General features: G+C 51.3%; 2 protein-coding genes across 5 annotated transcripts in view; one reads left to right on the plus strand and one right to left on the minus strand.

The window, feature by feature from the left end:
• The window catches only part of slc25a26 (solute carrier family 25 member 26), a 29,416-nt gene extending 27,538 nt beyond the window's left edge, over positions 1 to 1,878 (plus strand). For both annotated transcript variants that reach the window (XM_058081088.1, XM_058081089.1), the window contains one exon: positions 1,088 to 1,878. In XM_058081088.1, coding sequence (XP_057937071.1) covers positions 1,088 to 1,187 — 100 coding nt within the window. In that variant the 3' untranslated portion in view covers positions 1,188 to 1,878. The remainder of the gene's footprint in view (positions 1 to 1,087) is intronic.
• Positions 1,876 to 25,893, minus strand: lrig1 (leucine-rich repeats and immunoglobulin-like domains 1). 3 transcript variants are annotated; one of them, XM_058081082.1, is made up of 18 exons: positions 24,916 to 25,891; positions 18,142 to 18,213; positions 17,238 to 17,312; positions 14,555 to 14,692; positions 14,302 to 14,445; positions 13,707 to 13,850; positions 13,242 to 13,385; positions 11,791 to 11,934; positions 9,876 to 9,956; positions 8,234 to 8,305; positions 7,299 to 7,370; positions 7,008 to 7,171; positions 6,211 to 6,555; positions 5,762 to 6,043; positions 4,352 to 4,786; positions 3,861 to 3,995; positions 3,310 to 3,540; positions 1,876 to 3,092 (listed from the first exon to the last, which is right to left on the minus strand). In XM_058081082.1, the coding sequence occupies exons 1-18, from the start codon at positions 25,227 to 25,229 to the stop codon at positions 2,899 to 2,901; spliced, it is 3,186 nt and encodes a 1,061-aa protein (XP_057937065.1). In that variant the 5' UTR covers positions 25,230 to 25,891; the 3' UTR covers positions 1,876 to 2,898. The 3 variants fall into 3 exon arrangements, with proteins under 3 accessions (XP_057937065.1, XP_057937066.1, XP_057937067.1); XM_058081083.1 differs by lacking the exon at positions 18,142 to 18,213 and having other exon boundaries at positions 24,916 to 25,893; XM_058081084.1 differs by lacking the exons at positions 3,861 to 3,995; positions 4,352 to 4,786 and having other exon boundaries at positions 24,916 to 25,889.
• Positions 25,894 to 26,103: the final 210 nt, after the last annotated feature.

Consider the following 26,103-nt stretch of genomic DNA (forward strand, 5'->3'; position numbering starts at 1 on the left):
CTCCAGGGCCCCCAAGGATCCTGGGGAACAGCAATCAGACCAGACCAGACCAGACCAGACCAATCGGGTAAATCAGGTGTGCTGTTCTGCTGACGTAACACCTCCCCCTGATCCATTTAGTGGGTTTAACAGCGTCTTTGGTAGCACGTTCAAGGACTGTTGGAATCTTGGTGCTTGGCAAAAAAAACATTCTGTTATGATAAGACTTACTACTACTACTACTACTAGTACTAGTACTAGTACTACTACTAGTAGAGCGTTTGTCAGCCATTGTCAGAGTGAAAGCAAAGACCAGCAAAGAGGAGAGGCCGTATGAAGAACGTGTTGAAACGTGGGCTGACGCAGCAGGAAAGGCGAGGGAAGGAGAAACCCCCACAAGCGTGAGCCAGCTGTGGGGGCTGACCCTGGACCCGGGGGGGGGGGCTGGATGGACATGTGTGCATGTCATCTGACCATCAGTGAGGGACAGACAGACGGGCCCAGAGGTGGAAAAGCCTAATCCCCAAAACAGCTGCGTGAAGCCAGGAGGTGCCGGGGAGGTGCCGGGGAGGTCACATTGCATCCTTCCAGCGTTGCAACAACACCTTCCCGGTGGTTCTCTCACGCTGGCCAGCTGCAGCGCTAGCCCACATTCTCAGGTAGCGGCGTGACAGACGATCCGCCGAGCGGAGCTCAGCTCTGCAGGCGGATTGGGAAAGGGAATATCTCCAGATGGGCTTCAGGTGTGTGAGCACCGGCTCCACATTCCGAATGCCTTCTACAAACACGACATGACACTGCAGTGCACCGTACGTTGCGCTCCGATCGGACTTCACTTCGCCGGGCAAACGTCAGACCCTGAACAAGGAAAGTCCGAGCGAGTGTTTTCAAAGCAACAGTAAAATATGGTGGTGGTAGTGTGATGGTCTGGGGTAAAAAGTTTCATTCAAAAAGTCTTCACAGATTTCCAGTTCGATTTGGGGCTGGTTTCTGGCAGGGCTATGTCATGTGATTCCATAACGGCGGTCTTTATTGGAGAATTTTACGTATCGGAACTCCAATGTGGAAGTTCAACTCTAACATATCGGCTTCCCTTCTTGGTCTGCAGGCTGTTTGCAGGCAGCATACCCAGGATGACCTCCATCAGTGTGGGCGGCTTCATTTTCCTGGGCGCCTACGAGAAAGTGCGGCGCACTCTTCTGCCGTAGCCAAAGCTGAACTGATAGCTGAGACTGTCCCGGGGGCCTCCATGAACGTGTGGAAGAACGTCCTGTCCGGACCGCCACTGCCGCCTCTGCACCCGGCGGATGAAGTTTGAACATTCGCGTTGACGTTGTTATTCCTCTTCCTGCATATCCTCAGTCAGCAGGAGACATCCGCTGTGTTCCTTCTCCCTCCCACCTCCGTGAACATCTAGCATGGTTGTCATCTGCTCGGACCGGTTCATCAAAAACCACGGATGTGGGTTTTCTCTGCATGTGCCCTACGATTGGCTGGCGACCGGTCCAGGGTGGACCTCGCCTTGTCACCCAAAGTCAGATGGGGTAGGCTCCAGCATCCCCCTGCACAGGATAAGCGGCATAGAAAACCAGTGAAGATAATAATACATAAAGATTGCAATGCATGGATTAGTTTTCCATCCTGACATGGAGAACAGTATGGAGTATTTATTTTGAAATACTTAAATACGTGAAATAAACACCAACATTCAGTAATCATCTCACTGTATTTGTTCACGGAACGCACAGAACTAACAACGTCTTGTTTGCGGTCTTTCCTGTGTCCTGTACTACCTGCTGTGCATATGATGAGGCGTTCAAGCGCACTGCGGAACTCTGAGCGTTAGGCACAGGGTTACATCCGGCTGTTGGTTGCGGCGAAAACAAGAAGTAGGACTTTTAATAAAGCCAAATGTGATTTTATTACACACTTCAATGCCATGATAGACACGTAATCCATTCTTTTTCACATCCAAGGTGTTTTATTCATAAATTACTTTCAACCGAGTCATTTGTCCCTTTAGCCTGGTCACGTGATCGCTGCCATCCAGTGTGCGCATCCCTCAGCATCTGTATCAGTACACCCGGATGGGGTCACAGTTCAGATAAAACGTTTGAGGAGCTGAAGTGACCGGCTCAGGATGCTGGCCACAACAAAAGGCTCGCCGCTTCACTTTCAACCGTTGAAAGTGGAGAACGCGAAGCGTTAAAAAAGAAGCTGACGACAGAGAGAAACAAGGTACTGCATCATGTGACTGCATCATGTGACTGCATCATGTGACTGCATCATGTGACGATGGCGGCTCCCAAGCTGGTCCTTCATTCCACATCCATAAATAACCATCTGGTGGCGTGATGCCGTGTGACTGGCAGGATGACCGAAGGGAAGACAAGTGCAATCAAGTGTTGAGTTTGCAATCTCAGTAAAAACCAGTGTTTCCTTTGACATGCAATAAGGCACCGCAGCGGACTTGGTAAAAGCTGAAAAGGGCTGGGGGGGGGGGGGGGGGGGGGGTTTCTTTGTTTTTGTTTTTTTTTTGAAGAAAAATATTCACTCCTTTCTTTGTCATGCACGTAAATCCAAATAGTGTTTGTGTAAAAGTGATATAATATATATATAAGAATACTCTTATGTACAGTTGTCCTGCACGCTGGCCGACATTTACACGCTTCAAGTCACATTTTTCGGAGCTAATTCTTAGTGGTCACCTCCCAACGGAAGGTTGTTTAAAACTATGTACAGCACGTAACGCTCAGATGGGACGCCACCCACACAAGCTCCGCCTTCAAAACTCCGGATCACCCACCCCCCGCCCCAAGATGGGGGGGGGCGGTTTTGCCTCGCTATGAGGTAGCAGTTTATGTCCCAGTGCAAAGAAAGACAATAAAAAGTCAACGCGGCTCAAGCTGCGCTACGCCGCTAGTCGCTGGCTCTCCTTAGGGGGGCGCTCTCATTGGGCGACGCCCTGAGGGCGTGTCCGTTGGACAGCAGCGTCTGCTTGAGCTCAGGCTCACAGTCAACGTTCCCGTGTCCGCGGCCGCTCAGCTTCACTGGAGGGTGGTAAGAATCTTCCTGCGACGTGCGAGCCGACGACGTTCCTCCTCTGGCGCTCGCTGCGGAAGTAGAGAAGAAGAAGCTGGTTAGCTACGCCGGCATACCTGGAAAGTCTGGCATCCACGGGTATGATCCCGTCATTTACACCATCTCTGATCACGGCTGGAGTTGGACAGCCCCCCCCCCACCCCCCAGACCGCTACACTGTCAGGAGCCCATCAATCAACAAGGACCATCTCAGACGTTCCCACATTCCAGCCAAGTGTGTCGTCTCACCTTTTCTACCGTTGGGATTGTCGGAAAATCCTTGAGTGTCCTTTGGAACGCCGTTGCACAGCGGTGCCGTGTGGTCGCCCGGGTAACAGTGAGAGTAAGGAGGGGGGGAAGGGTGCTGGTGGTACTCCGTAACCCCCGCCGGAGCAAAGTCCTGCTTCTGGTAGTCCAGGTCTTTGGAGTACTGGCTGCTGGTCTCCATGCAATCTGTGCACACGACTGGACCCTCGAAACCTGGGGGTGACAAGAGGATGGCTGAAATGGCTGCGGGGGTCCACCAGGGAGGGGCGGTCTCTTCATTGATCAGTTGGAACATTTATTGCTCTTCGTTGGAAAAGATGAGATGTCAAATAATAGAAGATGAGAAATGAGAGCAAACTAATTAGCATAAATGATTGATGCCCCCAGTGATCGGGGGCCACGTTGCTGAGCCCCCCTCCTAATGAAAACGGGACGCGAACGCGATGGTTTGACCAGCAGACTCTTGGATCAGATCAACGGACCGTGCCCGTCCAAACGTCCAAACGGAATGTGAGTTCAGGAGAAGGAGGTACCTGATGGTTCTCCAACATGTCCGTTAGGCTGAGGGCCACCGGCGGCCTCCACTCGGATGCACACGTCCTGGCGCTCGGACAACGTTCCCTGAGAGGACAGGTAGCTGGGCACGTCGGGAGGAACAACGGTCTCATCTGTAGGAGTCAGAAGCACCAGGAGGGTTCTACATGAACGTACTTTTACACGATGCCCAGAATTCCATAGCCTGTTCAGGGCCAACTGGGCCAATGCTGATCCTGATGGGTGGTTTGGGATCTCCTGGAGGAGGATCAACTTCAGCCTTGTCCTCCTCCTTTCCCAAATATTTCAACTTTCTTCATCAATTTTGTACTAATTTATGATAATTCCCACTTTATTCCCACATTTTCACTTTATTCTGGGATCAGTTTTTCCTCAACCCAACAGTCTAAAAACCGTTGTTTGTTTTTCATCATATGAAAAACGTTCTGCTACTAAGATGATATTCCGTTGTTCTCGCAGACGCTCTCACCCGTGTTGGTGACGCTGCAGTCCTCGCTCTTCTTCCTGGTCTGGTAGATGATGCACACCCACACCAGCGAGGTCACCACGATGCTGGTCACCACGGCGATGACAATGATGCCGACGGTGACCGTGCTCAGGCCGGCGGGCGGGGCGCAGGGGCCGCGGCGCTGCGTGACCAGCAGCTGGCTGTGAGCGCGCTCCGTGCCCAGCGTGTTGGACATGAGGCAGGTGTAGCGGCCGGCGTCCTCCAGCGCCGCCGCGCCGATGACCAGCAGCCGGTTGCCGGGCGTGAAGTGGTGGCGGTCCGAGGGCCGCAGCGGCTGGTCGTCGTGCAGCCAGGTGATGCGGGGCGGCGGGCTGCCCAGCGCCTTGCACTGCAGGGCCACCGTGTCGCCCACAGCCACGCTGCGGTCCTCCAGCTCCTGGGCCAGGTGTGGCGTTTCTGTGGGGGGGGGGACACGTTATTCCCAAATCCTGCACCCACCCGTCCCGCCTGGACGCCGGAGCGACGCATGCGGCCGTCTGCTAGCATCGCCAAACATCTCACGAGCATTGCTCCTCCTGGGAACAATGATGCCGGTGCCCCCCCCCATCCCCACCCCCCCATTATGAGTGTGTGAGCACTCCCCCTCACAGATTAAGAGATCTCACTTAACCCACTTCAGTCGTCTGTCTCTTTTCTATCAATCCTCTCTCACTCTCTCCACGGTCCTTACAACCCCCCCCACGCCCCCCCCCTTTCCAGCGCTCCCATTTTTCTCTCAGACACAGTTTTTCCAGACAGGGGCCCCCTTGAAGGCCGCTTAACCCCCCTCCACGCCGCTCGCTCTTCCCTTCAAAGCCAAACATCCCAGATTCCGATTCGGGAGTCCGTCAGCACGGCAGCTTTCTTCTACGTTTGACTTTTCCGAGTGGATTAGTTCCAACGGCCTCAAGTACATTCCAGCCATCCCAATCCCAGACACGCTCCCGTAGGCCAACAATTCCCTGCTTCTCCTCTCCATTCTTCCCAGGTTGATGTCGGTGGGGAGAGCGGCTCCATTTCTCGGAATCAACAAGGTGAAGCCGCCAATAAACTGGGAGCACTGGGAGCGCTGGGAGCGCTGGGCGCGCTGGGAGCACTGGGGCCTGCAGTGAAGCAGCCATGACTGCTCCCACAGAGCGGCGAGGGGGGGGCGGGGGTTGTTTTGGGAATGCCTGACAAACATCCCTCTGTGAGCCGCTCTTGCTCCCCCACCAATCCCCTTTGACCCCCAACGGCGGCCTTTGACCCCTGACCCCAGCAAGGCCACAGCTGCTGAGGAAAAGAAAAACATGAAGCCGACCATTCCAGCGTTTCCCACACGCGGGCGCCGCTACTGACGAGAGATGTGGGAAAACGACGGACGCTGGGTCGGGCGGACGTGCGGATATTTACCCAGCACGGTGAGGGTGGCGTTGGCCGACACGGTCCCTGCCGTGTTTTTGGCGGTGCAGCTGTACACGCCCATGTCTTCCGGCTTGACGTCCATGATGAAGAACACGTCATCGTCGGGCATGACGTGCATCCTCCGTTCACGAGCGGCGGGAAAATCGGTGCCTCCGTCCTTCTGCCAGGCGATCTGCGGCGCCGGGTGGCCCTCGGCGGCGCACTCCAGCCTGGCGGTGTGGCCGGTCCTGATGGTGCCGTCCCTGGGGGTCTTGATGAAAGATGGCAGCACTGGACACAAAGCAGACCACACAACGTCCATCAACGGCGCACGCCAGCAAAGGCGCCTCAACCGGGTTCGGTTAGGCCCACCAGGGTCAGCCGGACCAGGGGGCGTCAACGCATGGTTCCACTGTCCCTCCCCATGAATGATGTCAACGTAAAGACTGGCGCTTTACCGTTAACGATGAGGCGGGCCTTGCCGGAGTAGGTGGAGCCAAAGTGGTTGGTGATGATGCACTGGTAACGCCCCTCGTGAGCGAAGGTGACGTGCCGCAGGTGCAGGATGGTGGTGTACTCCATCACGCTTCCTGGCCCGTCGGACGCCGCGTCGTGGCGCTGCGTGCGGACGTGAGCGTAGTTCTCCGTCTCGGCGTGGCGGAGCAGCTCCTGGTCCTTGCGCCAGGCGAAGGTCATGGGGGAGGAGCTGCTGCTCGCGGCCGTGCAGGTAAGACGTACGTTGCTTCCGAGAACCGTGACGGTGGTTTCTGGCTGAACCGTGATCTGAGGCTTGGGAAGGTCATCTAGAGGGGTGGGGGTGGGGGTGGGGAGAAGAAATAATCGGGTTAACATCTGACGTGGATCTTCACCAACAAATGAGACGTGAAAGACCAGAGCTAAGTGGATGTGAATATTAGTAAACCAGCGTGCGCCATGGAATAGAAATATATAGAAATATATCTACAAAGAGTTGGACTCTTTTCAAAACGCATGTCAACACCTTATGATGACGGGGAAAGCGGCTTCCTGTTTGGGATTGTGTGCACACGCCCCCCCCCCCAGCTAATAATGCTAGTTTCAGAGGCACAGGGGGTGTGGCCACGGGCTGACGTAGAAGTCGTGCATGGAAACGGGGATCTCAGTCAGGACCCATTGATTTGGGGAATCGGACTTGTTTGATGCAAGTCTACCGACGGCGTCCTTCCTAACGCTCCAATGGACCCCGACCTTGGCCCGATCCAAAGACAATACTCACCACACACAAAACTGCTGGGCGGAGCCTGGAAAACGCTGGTGCCCTTCAGGCTTCCAGGGTGGGCGCATGTGGCGTTGACAGCGGCTTGTAGACCCCGGCTCCGCAGCCACCCGGGCAGCCATTGGAGCTGGCAGTCGCACAGGAAGCTGTCGCTCTGGATGAGACTACGGACCAAAGATGGCTGGGTGAGTGTTTGGGACGCCAGCGTGTGGGAGAATAGATGCCGATTCAGGGCCTCGCATTCGGCGGGTTTGGGCACCTCAATCATGGCAGCCTGTCAAAAACACTCACAGGGTTCTCAGGTTCTTCATCTCGCTGAAGGCATCGGGCTGGATTGAGCGAATAGCGTTCTCCCCGAGGTTCCTGTTGGATCACAGCCCAATCTTCACTCATGCTGTTTGTTGTCATTAGTATAACCATTACCATAACCATTACCACTACCATAACCATAACCATAACCATAACCATTACCATGACCATAACCATAACCATAACCATTACCACTACCATAACCATAACCATAACCATAACCATTACCATGACCATTACCATTACCATAACCATTACCATAACCATTACCACTACCATACATTACCAGGTCCTTCCATACAGGTGCATCTCAATGACTTAGAATCTTACAAAGGTTTTTCCAGTAGGGTCCAACCTTGGTGTTTTTGGAAGATTCACGGCTCCATTTTGTCTCGCTTTTTCTGGTTAGCGTACGTCTTGTGTTATTAATATACCGTGTTCGTGTATTTTCATCCCAAAATATCCAGCTAGCCCCAATGTCTTTTTTTTAGCTTCCAATGTGGTCTCTAATTGGATGGACTTTTATTGGACCTTTCATGGGATTAGGGACCCGACTGACGGACAAACAATATTGGAGCAAGGCTGCGTAATAAACAGGAAATCCTGCATACTTTGGTTGTATTATTTTCATAACTATATTCCACAATTCCACAAATTCACATTTGGAACCAAAGCTTATTATAAAAAAGTTCATTTGGATCAGATCGGCGAGACGATGAAAAAACGGGATAGGAAGCCAAACAATGTGGATGGGACATTCCGATTCAAAGTTCCAGCCAACAAAAGAACCTAAGAGCTTCCTGGTCGGGATTGAGATGAACCTGCACGCTTTAGAAGGAAGGGAATAAAAGAATGCTAGGCTAATGAGCAACAGGCAGGTGGGGACTAATAGAGCCCCCCCCGAGTGGAATACTCACAGGCGTTCCAGGGTCTCTAGGCCGGCGAAGGCTTTCTTTGCCACCGACTTGATCTTGTTTCCAAACAGAGTTCTGACGTTTCCAAACATAAAGGGTGTCAATAGGCGGAGGGGGTGGGGGGGTGGGGAGAGAGGGGGTGGGGACGGGGGGGGGGGGGGGGGGGGGGCAGACAGAGTGCAGCACAATTAGCAAGGCTCAATCTGATAAGGGAAGGGATTGAAGAATTGGAAATTTGAACTGTGTGGAGATTAGCCAAGAGGAAGGTGAAAGAGGTGTGTGTGTGTGTGTGCACGTGTGCGTGTGCACGTGTGTGTGCACGTGTGTGTGTGTGTGTGTGTGTGTGTGTGTGCTTAAGCGAGTGGGGCTCTGTGCCGCTCTTCAAAGACTACTTTTATCTTTATTAGAATTTTATTAGCAAGGACCCTGCAGACTTTGGGGGTATTCATGCAAGCATGTGAGGGGGGTGTCTAGTCTCTGCCCCCCCCCCCCCCCCCCCCCCCCCCCCCAACCCTGACCCTAACCCAGCCTTCAACCAGGAAGAGTTCCCAACAAATCCATTAGGACAAAAATGCCAACTATTATTTTGAAGGAATGAGTTCTATTGATGATGATAATAATAATAATAATAATAATAATAATAATAATAATAATAATAATAATAATAATAATAAGACAATAAGCTGTATTGTATGTACACTTTGATGTGCTGCCACCCCCTTTTCTTTTCTGCACAGCCCCCCCCCCCGAGCAGGCTTAAGATGCAGCGGGCCGCCGAGCCAACACTTGACAAAAGAGGACGGGGTCAGGGTGGGGGGCGTGTGAGGCGTTTGATTTTGACGACTGAATGCGGCCCCCAATTTCACCCTCTCTCAGCTCCCAACAACAGCCAGCTCGAGAGCGGGGGCGAGGGGAGCACGGGCCCGGGGAAGAAATGGAGCTAAGCCTGTCGGGGAGCCAACCCCCGCCAGGGAGAAGAAAAGCCCTTTCCCTTCCCTCTTCTCCCGTCCATTCTCCCACCGCGGCGCTCACACTGGGAAGCGTCTTGGCTGGACACCGCCCTTTCATCCCGCAGGTAGATGGCTTTACCGATGCTCAATGCCAGACCCCCACATCCACGGACCTATACGTTGGCCAAGTGGAAATAAGCAGGCCGCCTTGAAAACGCTCGGAGCTCATTCACTGTGAGCCAAAAGAAAGATTAGACTCCCGTCTTTTATCTTTCTACTGTTGGTACTAATCAGCAGTAGAACGTCGCCACGTTTCTGGAAAACATCCGTTTGCTACAAAAAGGGAGAAAATTCAAGGCTAATTTTGAAGCTAATGTTTTTGCTTTTGTGGCGGCTGAAATACGTAAACAACTCTACGTTTCATAACACTTCCCATCCCGACATCTTCTCCCAATACACCAGCAAGGATTTGTCATTTGTCTTGGCACTGCCCGCCGTTGGTGCACGCCCGTGTGCACGCCCGCGTGCACGTGCATCGCCTTCTGCAGGCCGCACTCCTCCATGCTGGCCGGTAAAGAGACGTCTGCTATTGGCTGACTGGATGAGGCCAACAGGTAAAGTACGGCCTGACCCCGCCCAAATGTCCAACCAAGCCTTGGAACGAGGGGAGGAGCTACAAAGGAGGCGGGACTCACAGCTTGCTGAGGCTGTCCAGTCCGGAGAAGGCCCCGTTGGTGTCCTCTATCGTGCCTGAGATGTGGTTGTGGTCCAGCTCCCTGCGGGGAAGGAGGGAGGAGCGGTTAGGATGAAAGAGTGGAAGGAGGGAGGTGGAGAACCAGTTCAGTCTGCCAGAACTGAAGCCTCTCACAGCCTTGGCAGAGCCGGTCTGGAGCCCACGGGTTGCCCCCTCACCCACTTTCCCTTTGCCCCCCCCCACACACACACACCTGGCCCAAAGAGCCTCTCTGCAGCCCTACTCGCCCCCCACATGCATTCTTTCCTTGGAGAGGCAGAGGAGCATGCATGTTGGTGTGTGTGTACGTGCATGTGCGTGTGTACGTGCATGTGTGTGTGTGTACGTGCATGTGTGTGTGTGTACGTGCATGTGTGTGTGTGTACGTGCGCAGGCAAATGCGTGTAGAACGGTTGAGCGAGTGGGTATTGGCAGCAAGTGTTTAGTGTTGGTCTGTTTGTCTGACAGTGGCAGGTGTAGCCCAGCCAACAGTCTTGGGGGGGGCGAGGGGGGGGGGGGCAAGCTTAGCAATGGCTTCTTTCAGGACTTTCTAAACACTTGCCTTCAGTGGTTCCTCTCACAAAGCCGGGGAAGAAAGAACTATCTTGGAAGGTGGCAGAGGAAACCATGATATTCTAAAGCTTCTCCATAGTAACGTCATTCCCATGCCCCGCCCCCCCGCCCCCCCCGCCGCTTCTTTCTCACTCTTTTCAACCCCCACTGGCCATCAAACCGGGGCTGCCAATTTCCTACTCTTTCTGGCTGGCTGGCTGTGAATGGCTGTTGGCTTGTTAAAGCAAGGCCGGGGGGGGGGGGGGCTGAGGAGCAAGGGACCGTGGGTAGGAGGAAGCGGGGAGGTCGGGGTGAAGGGTGAGGGCCGTACGATGGGCCAACAACCCCCGTGGCCCACCGACGGGGCAGACCGGCCTGTTTGGGGCTTTCACACCCCTCTGCGGGTTCCGGTGCAATGCCAGCTCGCCCGGCAGCGCAGCCCCAATTAAAGCTCCCCCGGCTAACTTTCAGGGCCCAGGCTAGGCCACCCTCCCCTGCGCTGATTAGATTAGGTCTGCCTCACAGGAGCGGCCTCTTTAACGCGTACATCTCCAACATTGGCGCATCAGACCTGTGGGAGTGGCCACGGCACGCCATTCACACGGACCTAGCCTAGCTCCAAGCGGGACTCCACCCCCTGACACGGCATCCTGCGAGATGACCTTCACGCCAGCGTCTGGTCTGACATGGAAAATACTGCTTGGACAGCAGCATGGCGGGGCGGGAAAAGTCCAGCTCACAGTCCCGCCTCCATGTTGACTCTAAAACTGGTCTCACCTCCAAGGTAAGACAACCAGCAGGTCCAGTGAGAGACGAGACGGTGTAATGGCGGCCATCTCACACAGCAGACAAACAAGGAGTCACCGTGAGAGAAACACCAGACGCTGATCCCCCGGTGGTGTCCCTCCCCCCACAGTGGTTTTTCCTAACTAGTTTGGCCCTTTTGGCCGACAGAGCCAGGAGCAAGAAGTGTTAACCTGTCACCCGCTTTCCAAAAGGGATGCCAATGTTCTGGAGGGGAGCGAGGAACAAGGAGCCCCTTAAGACCAAAACACAACCGGACAAAAGAAACAAAGCAACAAAGACACAAAAAGTTGCCACAGAAACGGTGACAAAGGTGAAGCCGGAACACAAAGGCTCCAGGACCGATGTGAGCCAACTTAACCACCTTCTAAAATCAGCTGGTAGGACGGCAAAGTGAAATATCACATGCGGTATCATCTCATCATCAGTTTCATTGTGGCACCTCTCCACCTCATTACTATCGTGGGGGCCGCCCCCAGGGACCTGGCCTTGCTCGCAGCAAACCAGGGGTGTAGACTTACAGGATGCGTACAGCCCTGAGGCCTCTGAAGGCTCCTTCAGCGATGTGGCTTATGGAGTTGTGCCCCAGACGGAGGCTGTGGAGATCCCCCAGCACGGCCAGACTGCCTTCATCCAGACGAGTCAGGTTGTTGTACGACAGATTCCTGGAGAGGAGAAGCACGAGCGAGACAGAAGAGAGGACAGAAAGTGGAAAAACACAAATGTTCTGTGTGAGGTCTGGAAGGAGATGAGAGAACTAAAGTAGCTCCAAAGATGATCAGACGTGGCCTTCATGGCCCCTTCAAGGTCTCCTGGACGCTTTGTGACATTAAATGAACGACGGAGAAGAAAAGGAACACATTTGACATTCCTAACATCCACTAGTAGTCCTTCTTGAGCCTTTGGCAAAGTCTTGGTTGGGGGTGTCAGAGGTGCGGCCCGGGGGCCATTTGTGGCCCGTGGCACATTCTTAGGATAGAATTTATTAGAAATTTAACAAGAATAAAGTCATAATACTATTATAATAATAATATTGAGAGAAAGAAGACTAAGAATAAAAAAGTAAAACTTGCTAATATGAGGACAAATAATGTCATTTTCATACAACAATGTTGACATAAAAGAAAATACTTTTTTCATAATATGACCAATATGACCATAATATGACGACTTGGTATCTCCTAGTTAGAGCGGTACGCCTCCATAAAGTGAATAAACCTTGACGTGTCCTCATTACAGCCAGGTCACGTCATGGCCGCCCCCCCCTCCCCCCCAAGTCCAGGATGACAGTAACTCAAATAAAGCCATATTGCGGTGCAGGGGGCAATTTGTCATTGGTGCGAGTCGCCATGCGAGCAGGATGTGGCCTGGCGATACGGACAGTAAACTGATATCAAAGCCGTCCGACCCACGATGCCGTCCTGCTGCTCCGCATCAACAAACACACTTTAGGTTAGCAATGCCTCAGCTGAGCCGAGCACTTAGCGGCAGCGAGTGACGACCATGTCAACAGACAAGGGAAGCATCTCCGATAATGCCTCGTCCTTCAGCCAGGGTGAATGTGATCCTGGTGTGATTACCAGTACAGGCCCAGTGGAGGATCACCCACGGGATCGTAAAAACATAAAGAAACACATATTATTATATCCTGATATCATAATAGGAGAGATTGGGAGCTGCTGAGCTCAGGTGGGATGGACGATGGGATGAACGGGATTATCCTCGAGTGCAAACGCCAACGTCATTCCAGCCTTGTGGAAGGAGATGATCTGGCTAGCGTTATGGCTTTAAATGAGACAGTACTGAATGGCACCGCAACCAAGAAGTTCTTGCTTTATTCTGAGTGAACCAGGTAGCTCTTTCTTTGACAGGAGCCAATCATGAACTAGAGCTTACGTCACGAGATTAGAACACGGCCCTAAGTTAGCCGGGTTGTACATTTCAGGCAAAAGGCCAACTTTGAGGTACTCACAGTTCCCTTAGCCTCTGGCAGAACTTCCAGCCGTCAGGATTGATGCGGGTTATGGAGTTGTTGCTGAGGAAAAGCTGCTGAAGAGAAGTCAGGCCGTAGAGGGATCCGCTGTTCACCTCCGTCAGGCTGTTGTAGTCCAGGTGTCTGCATGGGTAGCATCAAGCAACACATCAGATGGGTTGGATGGACGGACAACATAGACAGATTTACAGAAGGACAAGATGCTGGAGCCTGGCGGTTTAGCTTTTTAGCTTGGCGTCTATTGCAGTGTGAATTCATCATCAAGATGAAGAGCTTTCAATTCTCTGGCTTTACCTCCAGGTAAGCCAGAGGTTATTTTTCCTGTGTGCAGTTGCAGGTTGCTTCAAACGAATCGGATCATTCTTTGGTGAGAAATCATCAATGGCTCCATTTTTGATGTCTGAAAGCATTGCTTTTCTTCTACTTCTTCTCAAAGATACGTACAGGACTTTCATCTTGGCGAGGTCCCAGAAGGCACCATCAGTCAGCTTGCTGATGCTGTTCCTTTGCAGCTTCAGCACCTCCAAGCTGGAAAGGCCCTGGAAGGTCAAACCCTCCACTTGGCGGATACGATTCCTGTTCAGCTCGCTACAACACACACAAAATATATAACTTTATGGATTCACAATATTTGCTCTACATTCATTTCATGTTTTGATCGGGAACGTAGATTAAGAACCTCCGTCTGTAACCCATGATCGTGAATGAGGGATTCATACGACCTGACAGTGATAGAAGAAGAATGAATAGAATAAAATAATACTACACGACATTTGAAACCTTATCAGCATCGAACTGACAACCATCCCTGGTGCATCTGCCCAAAGAGTCCTGTTGCACCCATCATGTTTCCATGGTGACCTTGTCACCTTGCCTTGTTAGATCCATAAACCAGAGCTTCAACAAGGCAGCATCCAAACATTAGAAACTTGTCACGAGTCGAACTCCAAACCTTCACACGACGGTAAAATGTAGCGTTTCCGCGGGACGTGAAACCGATCTCATGTCGATCAACTGATGGAGATCCAGTGGTACTCACAGCTGGGTGAGCCTCGGGAGTTGGAATGCCTTCACGGGAATCTGACTGATGCGGTTTCGGCTCAATCTCAGGACCTGGAGAGTGGAGCCCAGATGGTCCAGCGCTCCCTGCTCCAATGTAGCGATCTTGTTGTTGCTGAGGTACCTGGGGGGGGGGGGGGGGGGGGGCACGGACACAGCAGCACATCAGGCGTGTGGGCGGCAGGATGGCGGGATCTAGTCTGACGGGATCTGCTCCTCCCAGCAATACTTACAAATCTCTAATCTGGAGGTCGGCAGGGAAGGAGTGTCCTCGTAGTTCGGTGATGTCATTGTTGCTCAGGTCTAAGGTCTCCAGAGAAACAAGGTCCCTGGTCCGTGGACCCTCAATGCTACTGATTTTGTTATGATGTCTGCAAAATGACACAAAAAGGATTTTTGGAGAACACCAACCATACAAAGACCTCAGTATGATACTTCACTCATCAACTGTGGTTTTGTTCCCCCTCATGAAGTCCACGTTAGGGTGGACCCGTAGACCAGTACGCACAGCCTAGAGTATTTCACCCGCTAATCAACTATTCCCAGTAGCCTGAGCTTCTCCACAGGTCCCAGAAGGTAGTTCTCGTAGGTCTCGGGAGTCTTTCATGTACTCCCATTTTCAGAAGCAGCGATCCGGAATAAAGGAGGTGGAGCAAACTACGTATGTGGTAACTAACAGGGGGCCAAGATGCAGGAACTGGACCATTAAATCAGGCCATGATTATTTGGGTACGGCGGTGGCGGCGATATTCGGAAAGAGCCAAAGGAAGCGGAGGAAAGAGAAGGTGTGTTGAGCAGTCAAACTCAAAACAAGGTCAGTCCCTCCTTCCGTTGTCACACACACACGGACACAATGGACCCACAGTCATTCACTGGTGAGTGTGGGGGTGGGGGCGGGGGGGTGTGGGGGCGTCCCACCTGAAAAAACACAGGCTAAAATGCTTAAGGATGAAGCGTGCAAACAGCAAAATGCACGCATGGGACAGCAACACACAGTGGCTACTTTGAGCCGAGTATGAAGGGAATGAATGGGGGAGGGGGGACGGAGGGGGGGCGGAGGGGGGGACGCGAGGGCGGGTCAGCAGCTGGTGACCTCTGCTGGGAAAAACAGATCAGTCTCAAACTGGTGGAGGAGATTGACCTCTCTCTCTCCTTCTCTCGCTCCTTCTACTTCCAGCACTCCACCCCCCCAGCCCGGCCCCCCTCCCACGATGGCGAGCCCAGCTGTGCCTCAGCGTGTTTGAAGTCTGCAAATACAATAGTAGCGTTTATGGAACGCGATCACACGGCCGGTGACATCTGGGATGGAAAGGCACTCCAGTGCGGTTGCAGCCTTCCATGTTGGACCTGATTGACTTTCCCTTCGACTTCGTAGCAAATGTCATGGCCACGCCCCTTGGACATCTCATTTGCATAGCCCAGCAGGTTCCCAGTGTCTGGGAGGGCGGCTAGCAGGTCCCTTCCCGACGGAACCAAGAGAGAATTAGAATTGGAACCATCCCCCAGCCCGTTTCATTCCGAGCTGCTCCCTTTGGGACAACATGGCCGACATTGGGAAGGCGGAGTCATCCAAAGTCTGTTTGACGCCTTTTTCATTTCTTGCTGTGATTTTTTGACATGAGCTTGTATGAATTGTATGAATCGCCCCCCGCCTGCTGCGGAGCGCTGGCCGGAGACCGGGAAGTCTGGACTTCCTTACGGAGAATGCTGACAGAGGGAAATGGAATGGGATGGAATGGCTCCCCGGCCTTCATGAGTCCCCCACATAGAGCGATGTCACCCTTGTCCCGCCCCCCCGTTTACTGTAAAGCCATGTGACGGACAGCTGCAGCTGCTGGCTTTGTAAATATTCCACCCCCCGCCCCCCCCCTCGCCTCTACTCCCATCTGACACACGGGCCTTACCCCGGCAACAGGCTCCAGGTCGTGCCAAAAAAAGACCCCCTGATCGGGGGGGGGGTTACTCAATGCTTGGAGCAAATAAAGCTTTTCTGTTCTGTCTGAAAAGTGAGGAAGATGAAGGAACTGTTGGGTGTCTCTGATGGACACGGCAGAAAGGAACAAAGAAATGTGGGTGGGGGTGGGGTGGGGTGGGGGGGTCATGAAAGCTCCAATGTCCTGCAGCAGAAGGACACGGCAGCTTATGGACAGCATGACTGCGTCACCGTCAGTTCTGAGAAGGAAGCGGATGACACAGAGGGGAAACGGGAAGGCGTGACCCCCGCACTTCGCACTACGCTCACTTGAGGTGGACGGGAAAAGACCAGAAGAGGAGAGAAGATAGCCTCCTCGTCAAGCGCAATAAAACACGATTCTCCCTGCCTAAGAAGTCATGTCGGTGTCAGCGGTTGCAAACCTTTTAGCTGGTACCTCAGACAACCTTCCACTTGCAGCGTTTGTTAGGGACGTCTTATATTCTTGACATTCCGTCTGGTCTTTCAGCAAGTACCAGGAACACGTCCATAGATCACAGGTTGGATGTAGCGGCGTATTAAACACGTTGAAGATATCAATTTACGCTGGTAACTCCTGGTTGTTGATTGACTGCCGGGCTTATATTTTTGACAAGGACGAGCGCATACTTGCCCCTCCCAAATACGGCAGTAAATCTCCAGCGAGATGCCGATGGAGGCGGCCCCCACAGGCACAATTTCACGACTTGGAGCGACCAAGTCGGAAGTTCACGCCAACAGTCGCCCCAAGCGAGCGGTCTGCTCACACAGCATGTACTGTATGGCTGCTGGACACAACACCTTTGACCTTTAACCTTTGACCCTTCACTGTGAATTGGAGTGGAAACTGATAGCCTTTAGACTCCAACATGTTGATGCTGCTCTAAAAGTCAGGTGAGGATTTGCGTGTCCAGGAGGCCGGCCACCCAGACTCCAGTAAGAGCAGGTCTTCAGGTGATACTCACAGGTAGAGGGACACCATCTTCGAGGCGGCGTGGCCCAAATCGGGTATGGAGGTCAGCTCATTGTGGTCCAGCCGCCTGCAAGTTCAACACAAGAAGCGCAATCGGCTTTCACTCAATTACAAATAATCAATCAAAACATTTCAAACACCACAGGTCACGTCGGTAGCAAGCCGGGCCGTTAAAAAGCCAAAATAACGGCAACGATACGGAGGAGCGTGTGACCGATCTGACGGCGATGCGGCCAGCGGGTATCGCCCTGTTCCGTTCCGTCCCGCGTGTTGCGGTGCCGAGTGAAACCGAGCCGAGTCCTCTCCTCGCCGTATCAAATATTTATAAGTCCGGCGTTGGCCACAGTGTCAGGTGGTGGGAGGACGGCTTAATTTAGAAAACCGCCACTTATTCTCAATTGGACTTAGTCGAAGTAACGTATGAGGAAGCTGCCAGGAAGTGGCGACCGCAAACTTGCCCAGTTGACATCCTGCAGGTCTGAACCTTGGCTCTGCAAATTTCACAGTATTTACGTATTTACTACGTTTAGGTTTCTCCCCACATATAGTACATATAGTACCCTGCGACCTTTGCCAAGCAAACTGGGATTATTGTAGACGCTTTGTTTATGATGGCTCTGTTGGTGTCCTACATCTTTGGCCTTCATGCTCACTAGTCAACATATATTTATATATATACATACATACATACATACATAAGTACATACGATATCACACAGCAACAATACTGTACCAAGCTGAATGATAGAACGCAGCATCATCCCTTTCATTTTGTCCCACCGGTGACCAGTACCTCATGTACATCGGGTACCTCATGTACATCGGGTACCTCATGTACATCGGGTACCTCATGTACCCGATTGTTCCACATCCAAATGTGATGCATGAATACTTACAACTCTCGTAAATTGGGCAGCTTGGCGAACGCGTTCACGTCGATGGCAGACAGCTTGTTGTGGCCAAGATTTCTGGGGGGGGGGAAATTGAAGGTGATGTCAATGCATTTGAAATGATGACCCTGATAGCATTTAGAGTGAAAAGCGATACTGTGTATTCCTTGTTGGAATACCAGTCATATGCGTTCATGCAGTATTGGAAATAAACCAGTAGCACCAGTTTGCCTGGTGGATGCCAGGAGGGCAAACCCATACACAAAACACAGCGTTACATCATCCTGTTGAGGTGAAGCAGGTCAAGATCAATACTATTGATACGATGACTCCCCCCCCCCCCCGGCTCACCCACAGGACATTTATCTGCACCAGTCAATTTGCACTTCAGTCAAACATTAGTTTTAATAACACCCACTCCACTTTCACAAGGCTTATTAGAGATTGATTTGTCCAGTAATATAGAGTTACCTATGACGAGTCGGGGGGGGGGCACCCACCCACATCTGCATGTAGCAGTCAGCTTCTTACGTCATAATCATGACGTTAGACAAGTGGGTCCTGCACTATGCAGTATGCAGTATGCAGTATGCAGTATGCAGTATGCAGTACGGCAGTAGGAGGGCTGCAGTGTTGGTCTTTGCTGCTGGGTGAGACAAAGGGGGCCCACAGCTCCACCCCCCCCCCCAATCCTTGTGTCCAGACGTGAGAGACAAACCAGGAATGTTTAGCAGCCTTGCTGAGAGATGACTTCTTGTTCAGGGACACTCCCACCTGATGCACCACATTCCTTATCCTGATTGGAAAATGACTTCTTGTCAGCATTGTCTCCCATTTCTAACATGAAAAAGGAAAGAGATAGGCCTGGAATCGAACTCCTGGCTACAACAAACTAGACTGTGAATAAAGAAACCTGTAACAAATACGGTTTCATGCAAATGGAGCCTGGTGTCACTTGCCAGACTTCCCTTTCTTGATTCCTGCTAATGGCCGCTTCCTCCAGAGTGATCCTCCTCGTTTGAAACAGTGACGAGATAATAGCAGAGCCCGTGCCTGCCCCCCAGGCACAGGCTTGACAGGGAGGTGTGTGATGGTGGTTTAATGGGACACCTCCCATTGTCACTAAATGGGTGTCCCCTGCAACAGGAGCCAATTACCTCGTTAGGGAGAAGCTCCAGTAAGTGGGAGAAGATGAATAAAATCACAGCCATGATCCGCCTGAGCCTCAGGAATATGGAAATGCATAACATGCACCCCCCACCCCGGGGAGCACACACACACCTCCATCTCAGGACAGTTCCAGCCTGTCCAAGATGCAGCTTTGGAAACGAGCACTTTGACCGCGTATAAACAGCATGGCTGGGAAAAGTCCCGTTTGAGTGGAAAACCTGCCTTACTGGTGCTAAAGGCCACAGCACACAAACTAAACCGGTCCTTTTGTTTATGTGCCGCGGCTTCTCTCAGCCAACTGTGGCATGAACTCACAATGGCTTTCTCTGCAGGTCTGCAGCGGTTAACACCGACCGCAGAGGTGGGCAAACTACGGCGCGGGGGCCACATCTGGCCCGCCACGTGTTTGACTGCGGCCCGCCCGTTCTTTCCAAAGTACTTAATTTCATCTTAACATCCAACCTGGTATCACGGCCTGAGCCAACCTTGTGATGGTGGAAGTAGCCGGTTTAGCAAGTTGGTTATTGAACTTATTAAAGTCAGGAAAAATAGCTGGGCTGTGGGCGCTCGGGGACCAAAAGAAACCCTGGGGTGTCGAGTGATGTCACAGCGTGCATCTGGGCGGCTACGGCAACAGAAGCGGGACTTGCACATCCAGAGGTAGCGTACATCATCATTGCTCTTCCTGGTCCTATCATGGCTAACTAGTGCCAACTTTGCCCACCATGAGTGTCAAGTGACGTTAAAAGCATGAGCTGACAACAAGATTTGTTATTTCTCTGATAAATGACTTAAATATGAGTTCTGTGATGTCCACCTGTGGAATAACTATAGACAGTATTCCAGTGCATGATATATACAGCATACAGTACATGATGTAGTACAAACATTATGTAGAAAGCTGAGACAGGCGGATGAGCTTTGACCAAAAGTGGAAAGGTCAAGATGACTGAATAAATAGTTATTTATAAATAATATAATAGTATAATAACTTTACCCTGCCATCTCAGGTTGAGAACCTTAATGTTGGACTTTAGCTTTTATTTCAGAAGCATCTTGCTGTCTGACTATGAAGTGCTACAGAATCTCACCAAATTGTTGAAGAATTGTATTTCCCTTTGGAGCATCACACACACACACACACACACACACACACACACACACACACACACACACACACACACACACACGGAGAGAGAGAGTGGTGGTGGAAAGCAAGAGGGAAAGATAAAGTCCTCTAGCAGGAACACACACAGCTGCTGTTATTTTTTTTAATTAAATTTATGTTTTTATTTTTTTTTATTATATGTTTTTTTATTCATATTGTGTATAGATTTATTAAAAGAAAGTTTAATTTATTATTGTGTTATTATAGGATTCCACAGTGCACGTTATTGTTGTATTCATTTTTGAACCTCTCCATAAAAATATATTTTATTCATGGAGATACATTAGCTTTAATGTCAAATTATGGAGAGATAATCGATGGAATCGAAATCAAATCGGATTTAAAAATGAATCATTAGATGAATCCATGCATCAAAGAACTATTTTCTAGATTAATGGATTACAAAAATAATGGTTTAAGCCAGCCCGAGTCCCAAAGTAGCCGTTCCTCCGGACTCTGAGTCCAAGTCAGTTATTGAAGGTTTCCCACCAAGGATGGGTGGCCACATGTTGGGGCCACGTGCACCCCTGTTCATTGCACACAGGCAAGGCTGTCCAAACACACATTTGGGCAGAAAGGACTCCAATCGCCGGAGGCACAGCGTGACCCTACGGCCGGACTTAAAGACGCCAGCCTGGACGCCCCAGATGGCAACAACACTGACCCATCTTGTATTCATATACAGGATGTACACTCATCATCAGCACCATGTTTACCTTGAAATGATCTCTTTAGGATACCTGTGCAAACATCTCAGCTACGTACCATGACCCCCTCAGGTTGAAGGTGAAGTATATGTAAGTTATTGATCATTTATTACCCACTTTGTGGAAGTTGCATCACTTCTTTATGCCAACATTTTCTTCTGATTTCCAAACGCTTACCACATGTCGAATGACGATTCATTGATCCGACCCACTTTGTAGACTTCGGGGGAGAGGGAAACAGGCGCCCTCTCCCCTTGAGTGTCTTCACAAAAGGCCCGTCTATCCCACTGACGGATTCCTTTAGAATGACTTGTGGCAGCAGCTGTTTGGTTCCATTAAAACCAGCGCATGTGCCCGTGCGGTCCATCCTAGCAGTTCTCCAGCCTTCTCCAAATGTGTTTAAACGTACGAGCTACATTAGTTGATGACAGCAATCGGGACTATACTTCCAATGCGACTTCCCACCAAAGAATCTCGGAGATAAAAAGAAAAAGTGCCAAGGACAACGTGATCTGGAACCCATCTGACACCCATGCTGCGCCTTTAAAATATGTGCCAGGGAACCCGCCAGCCACACAGCAAGGGAAACTGTGGCAATAAACAAACGTGCTATATAATCACTCCCAACACCACCAGATTACAACGCTGCGTAGTGTGAAATGGCCCCCAAACCGCAAGGGCTAAGTCCTGCTGAGAGCTGCTGCTTTTGCTGCGTGTCTGCTGGAATGTTCCTACCAACATTCCAGGTCTGCCCATCTTGACACCAAATTACCAGCCGACAATGTGACAGTGGCATTGGACACGTGTGGCAGCGGTTGGAGTTTCTGACTAGTGACGGGACTTTCAGCAACACGTGGGACCGGCGTGAGCGCATGACGCTGCCAAAACATTTACATGCAGGACGTGTAGAACTCCCCAGCGCCGCCACTTCCCGATATCCCTCATACCGCATTCCCAAGAGGCCAGGTAATCTGGAACCCCTCCCTGTGCTGTCCGGTCCGCAACCCCGCCGCCAGCCACTATCAGGAAACCACCAACACAAATTCATTTCCTGAGTGCAGACGCCAAAGCCAACTGTGGAGGCTGGTGTTGACCAATGAGGCTGCTCCGTGAGGTTTGGGCTGTGGTTTGGGGTTAAGTAGCAGCAGAGTATGCCAAGCACATTGGGGAACTTGGGAAACCACATGGGAATTGCCGGCCTACAAAGAGGATCATTCAATGGTTGGCTTCCGCTGGCTGGAGACCAGACTTTCTTGGAGCTGCGTCTGAGATGTGAACGGTGACAAGAAGGAGAAATGCTCCAAAAGACTGCGCTTTGTGTACCAAATAAGATTGGAAAGCCAGTCTGCCCATCACCGAAATCACAGTCAAATTTCATAATGTTTAACTGGCAAAATCCCATTATGCCAGCGGTGCCGTGGCCAAAGTGCTTTTTATCCACATTACTATGGCCGAAAATAAGATGAGGCGCCACTCCTGAGAGGAATATGTGACTGCACGACAGGAAACCTGCTTTCAATGGCATTAGTGCATCAATAGGAAGTAACAGGCAAACATCCCAGAGTGGTGGTCCACTCGTTGGATGTCAGAGGCACTATTGTACCACAGGACAGGGGCACATTGACAGGGGTGGGCTACCTCTCATATCATACAGAACGTACGCATATACACACTACGTTCAATCATCCTTTTGATATCGCAAAGATACCAAGGCAAAGATACCAAGGCAAAGATACCAAGGCAAAGAAGCGAAGCCTGTTGCTAGCCGCCTGGAGGCGAGAGATGAAGGAAACACGTACATGTAGTAGTACTCCATATACTACGGAGGCCGGCTCCTTTTCACCCATTGTGTGACTAATTGATTGGTTGATTATCGCCAGACAAAACCTCATCATGTTCTGGTTGTCCAGCACTTTGGATTGCGTAGGCAGGCGAACCAGGCGAGTGGTCTCGACTCCCACTGGCCCGTTCCTGATTCCCCGCTGCTGCAGGGCGCTTCCAGGTATGAGGAGAACTCACAACTGCTCCGTCATTTGACCGACACGCTGCTTCAACTTGAGGCGTGCAAAGAGAAATACTGTAGCTAGAAATACGGGACGGCGTGTGTAGCTGATGGAGATTATTTGGATCTTTGCAACAAACTAGCTCAACCAAAACATGGCGACAGCCAGCGTACATTCTTCTCTCATCTGTTAGCACTCCAAAACTGGATCACACTTTGAGCCTCCTTGGGTGAACTGAACTGACTAGTTTGTCGGAGCTCAGCCGGCCCCCCCCCCCCTTGGTGTCACTTGCCACCGTTTGCCAAGCTCGGGGGCTGTGGAAGTATGCAAACTCCACTTTGGCGTCGCAGGTCATCAACATCTCCAAACAAAATCAGTCATGTAGTGAAAATGGAAAAAAAGACACAAATCATATTTTTACTTCTGATTTGGAACGCCCCCCAGCCATTCTGTAATTATCATAATTTGTTCACATGCCGGTTGTATGAGTGTTTTTGCACATTAAAGTACTTCATGAAGACCTTCTTGTCTATTTGTGGTACTTGAAAAAAGCCTATAAAGGGCTGGGATCCATGAAGTAAACATGTAAGGCGCCGTTTCTAAACAATCACTTGAAGCTGCAGAGCCTGTTAGGGTTCGCCGCAGGTAAGAAAAGTTGAACTAGCGAGAGGCTAGCAGCCAACAACTCAACCGGAGGCAGCCGTCACGGATAAGGTAGCCAACAGCGGCCCCCACATCCCATGAAGACCTGAACATGGCCAAGGTGCCAGCACTGCTGTCCACGTGCTGAAGAGGACTTTTCCAAAGGATCACTTCTACGTGAAGATGTAATATAGACTACGTCTATATTTGTCACTGCCTAGAGCACCTAGTACCTAGAGCACCTAGTACACCTAGTACCTAGAGCACCTAGTACCTAGAGCACCTAGTACCTAGAGCACCTAGTACCTAGTACCTAGTACCTAGAGCACCTAGTACACCTAGTGCCTAGAGCACCTAGTGCCTAGAGCACCTAGTGCCTAGAGCACCTAGTGCCTAGAGCACCTAGTACCTAGAGCACCTAGTACCTAGAGTACCTAGTACCTAGAGCAGGACGTCAAGCACAACCAAGTCAAAGCGACTCAAAGTGCTTCGTAATGCTAACGACAGCTGCTGTAATAAAGGCTTAATTACATCGGGTACTTCCATCGGAATGACAGTCATTCCCAGGACCTTCTCTGGGTTGCTGTTGCTGCGCACAAATGCAACAAAAAGGTTCAAATTGTTCTTCCAGCCATTATTGGACGTGCTCACTTTCAGCGATGTAAAACAGCATCTGGAGATGATGCAATGGACAACAGTACACCCGCAGGACTAAATATGGGCTGATCTGGGGCCTCCAAACGCTGGAGAAACACAAGGAACTGAACATCACCTCCAGATAAGAAACACATTCAAGGAGCTCTTTATTGACGCTTATGCCAAGACAAATATGGACTGATGTGGACTGGCTCTGGTCTCAGCAAGTAGTTTGCAAATAGTGACAGGTGATCTCCACGACCTGGACCAGTAGGGCCATTGCAAGGTTCACTTCATGTGCATTAATACTGGCATGGTGGCGTAGTGGAATGATGGCATGGTGGCATGTTGGCATGGTGGCATAGTGGAATGATGGCATGTTGGCATGGTGGCATAGTGGAATGACGGCACGGGCTGAGTAATAAATAGCCGAGGCACGGAGAGGTTGACTTACAAGGAGACGGTCCGGGCAGGCAGGTCCACGGGCGGAGCTGTCAGCTGTAGATTGCTGCAGTCCACCGAATCCCCCTCGCAGGTACAGTTCTGGACACACCGCAACTCGGAACTCCGTCCACCGGCGATACAAAGTTGGAGTGCCAAAAATAAATAAAAAACACGAGAAGCACATCCAAATCGTCCCGGGGAGGCCGCCATTTTGTATCCAGTTTCAATAGCGGGGGGCGAGTTCAGTCCTCGAACCCGCAAACCGGGAGCTAGTGCAGCCTCGCACGGAGAAAAGACACTTTTTAAAACATGACAAACGTCCATTAGTTTCTAAAATCCCACACCCGAGCGGCAACACCAGCGTTCGCTTAGGACGCACTCCCAACTTTGTCACCAGTCCGAGGCGCGCTCCAAACGTAGAGGTGGTTCACAGCTTCGAGAGTCGGGTTTGGTTTACCGGAGTTTAGCACTTGTAGTTAGTTATAGCACTAACTAGTTTAACTACCAGCGTTAACTACCATTCTGTGCGCGGCCACCAACTTATGGTGACATGTTTGCAAACGTTCAACAGAGTGAACGGTGACCATAACCGCTGGCAAAGGTAACTTTCACGGTGACTGGTGTCCGTGTGCTTTCACGTCCACGCACAGCAAAAGTCAGCCCATATAAGTTGACGTCCAAATCTCAGCCTCGACTCCTTAAATCCAAAGCTCCTGCTCCAACTTCGGAATGCACCCAAACGCCAATAGATGGTCAGTCCGGGTCCAACGGCGTCTCGGTGGAAGACCGTAGTCCCAAAACCAAAACATTCCGGTTAGCAGTAACAAGACCGAGTCCCGCCACCGTGAGTTTTGTCCTCTAACTTACTTTTCCTTTTTTCTGCTCGGTCGGCGGAGTCCCACGTTGGAAGCACAACAGCGATCCCAGGGTCCTGCTTTGGCTCCATGCGATTGGCTATTGGCAAATGACGTGTCCACAGAGCTCTGCCCTTATTGGTTGGTTCGGGCTCTCCGTGCACCGCAGCGTTGGAGCGTTTTTGAGCTGCTGTCAGTCAGCGGTGTCAGGGCCCGCCCATGTTTCCCACCCGGGGTGTGAAAGCTGAAACCCCGCCTCCTATCACTCACTCTCGCTGCTTCTTAAAGGGCCAGCTCCGCTAATCGCTTTATAACAAGCTATAATCTCACGACCGGTTTTAAAA

The sequence above is a fragment of the Doryrhamphus excisus genome, chromosome 1, assembly GCF_030265055.1.
Source record: "Doryrhamphus excisus isolate RoL2022-K1 chromosome 1, RoL_Dexc_1.0, whole genome shotgun sequence".
NCBI classification, from domain to species: Eukaryota; Metazoa; Chordata; class Actinopteri; order Syngnathiformes; family Syngnathidae; genus Doryrhamphus; species Doryrhamphus excisus.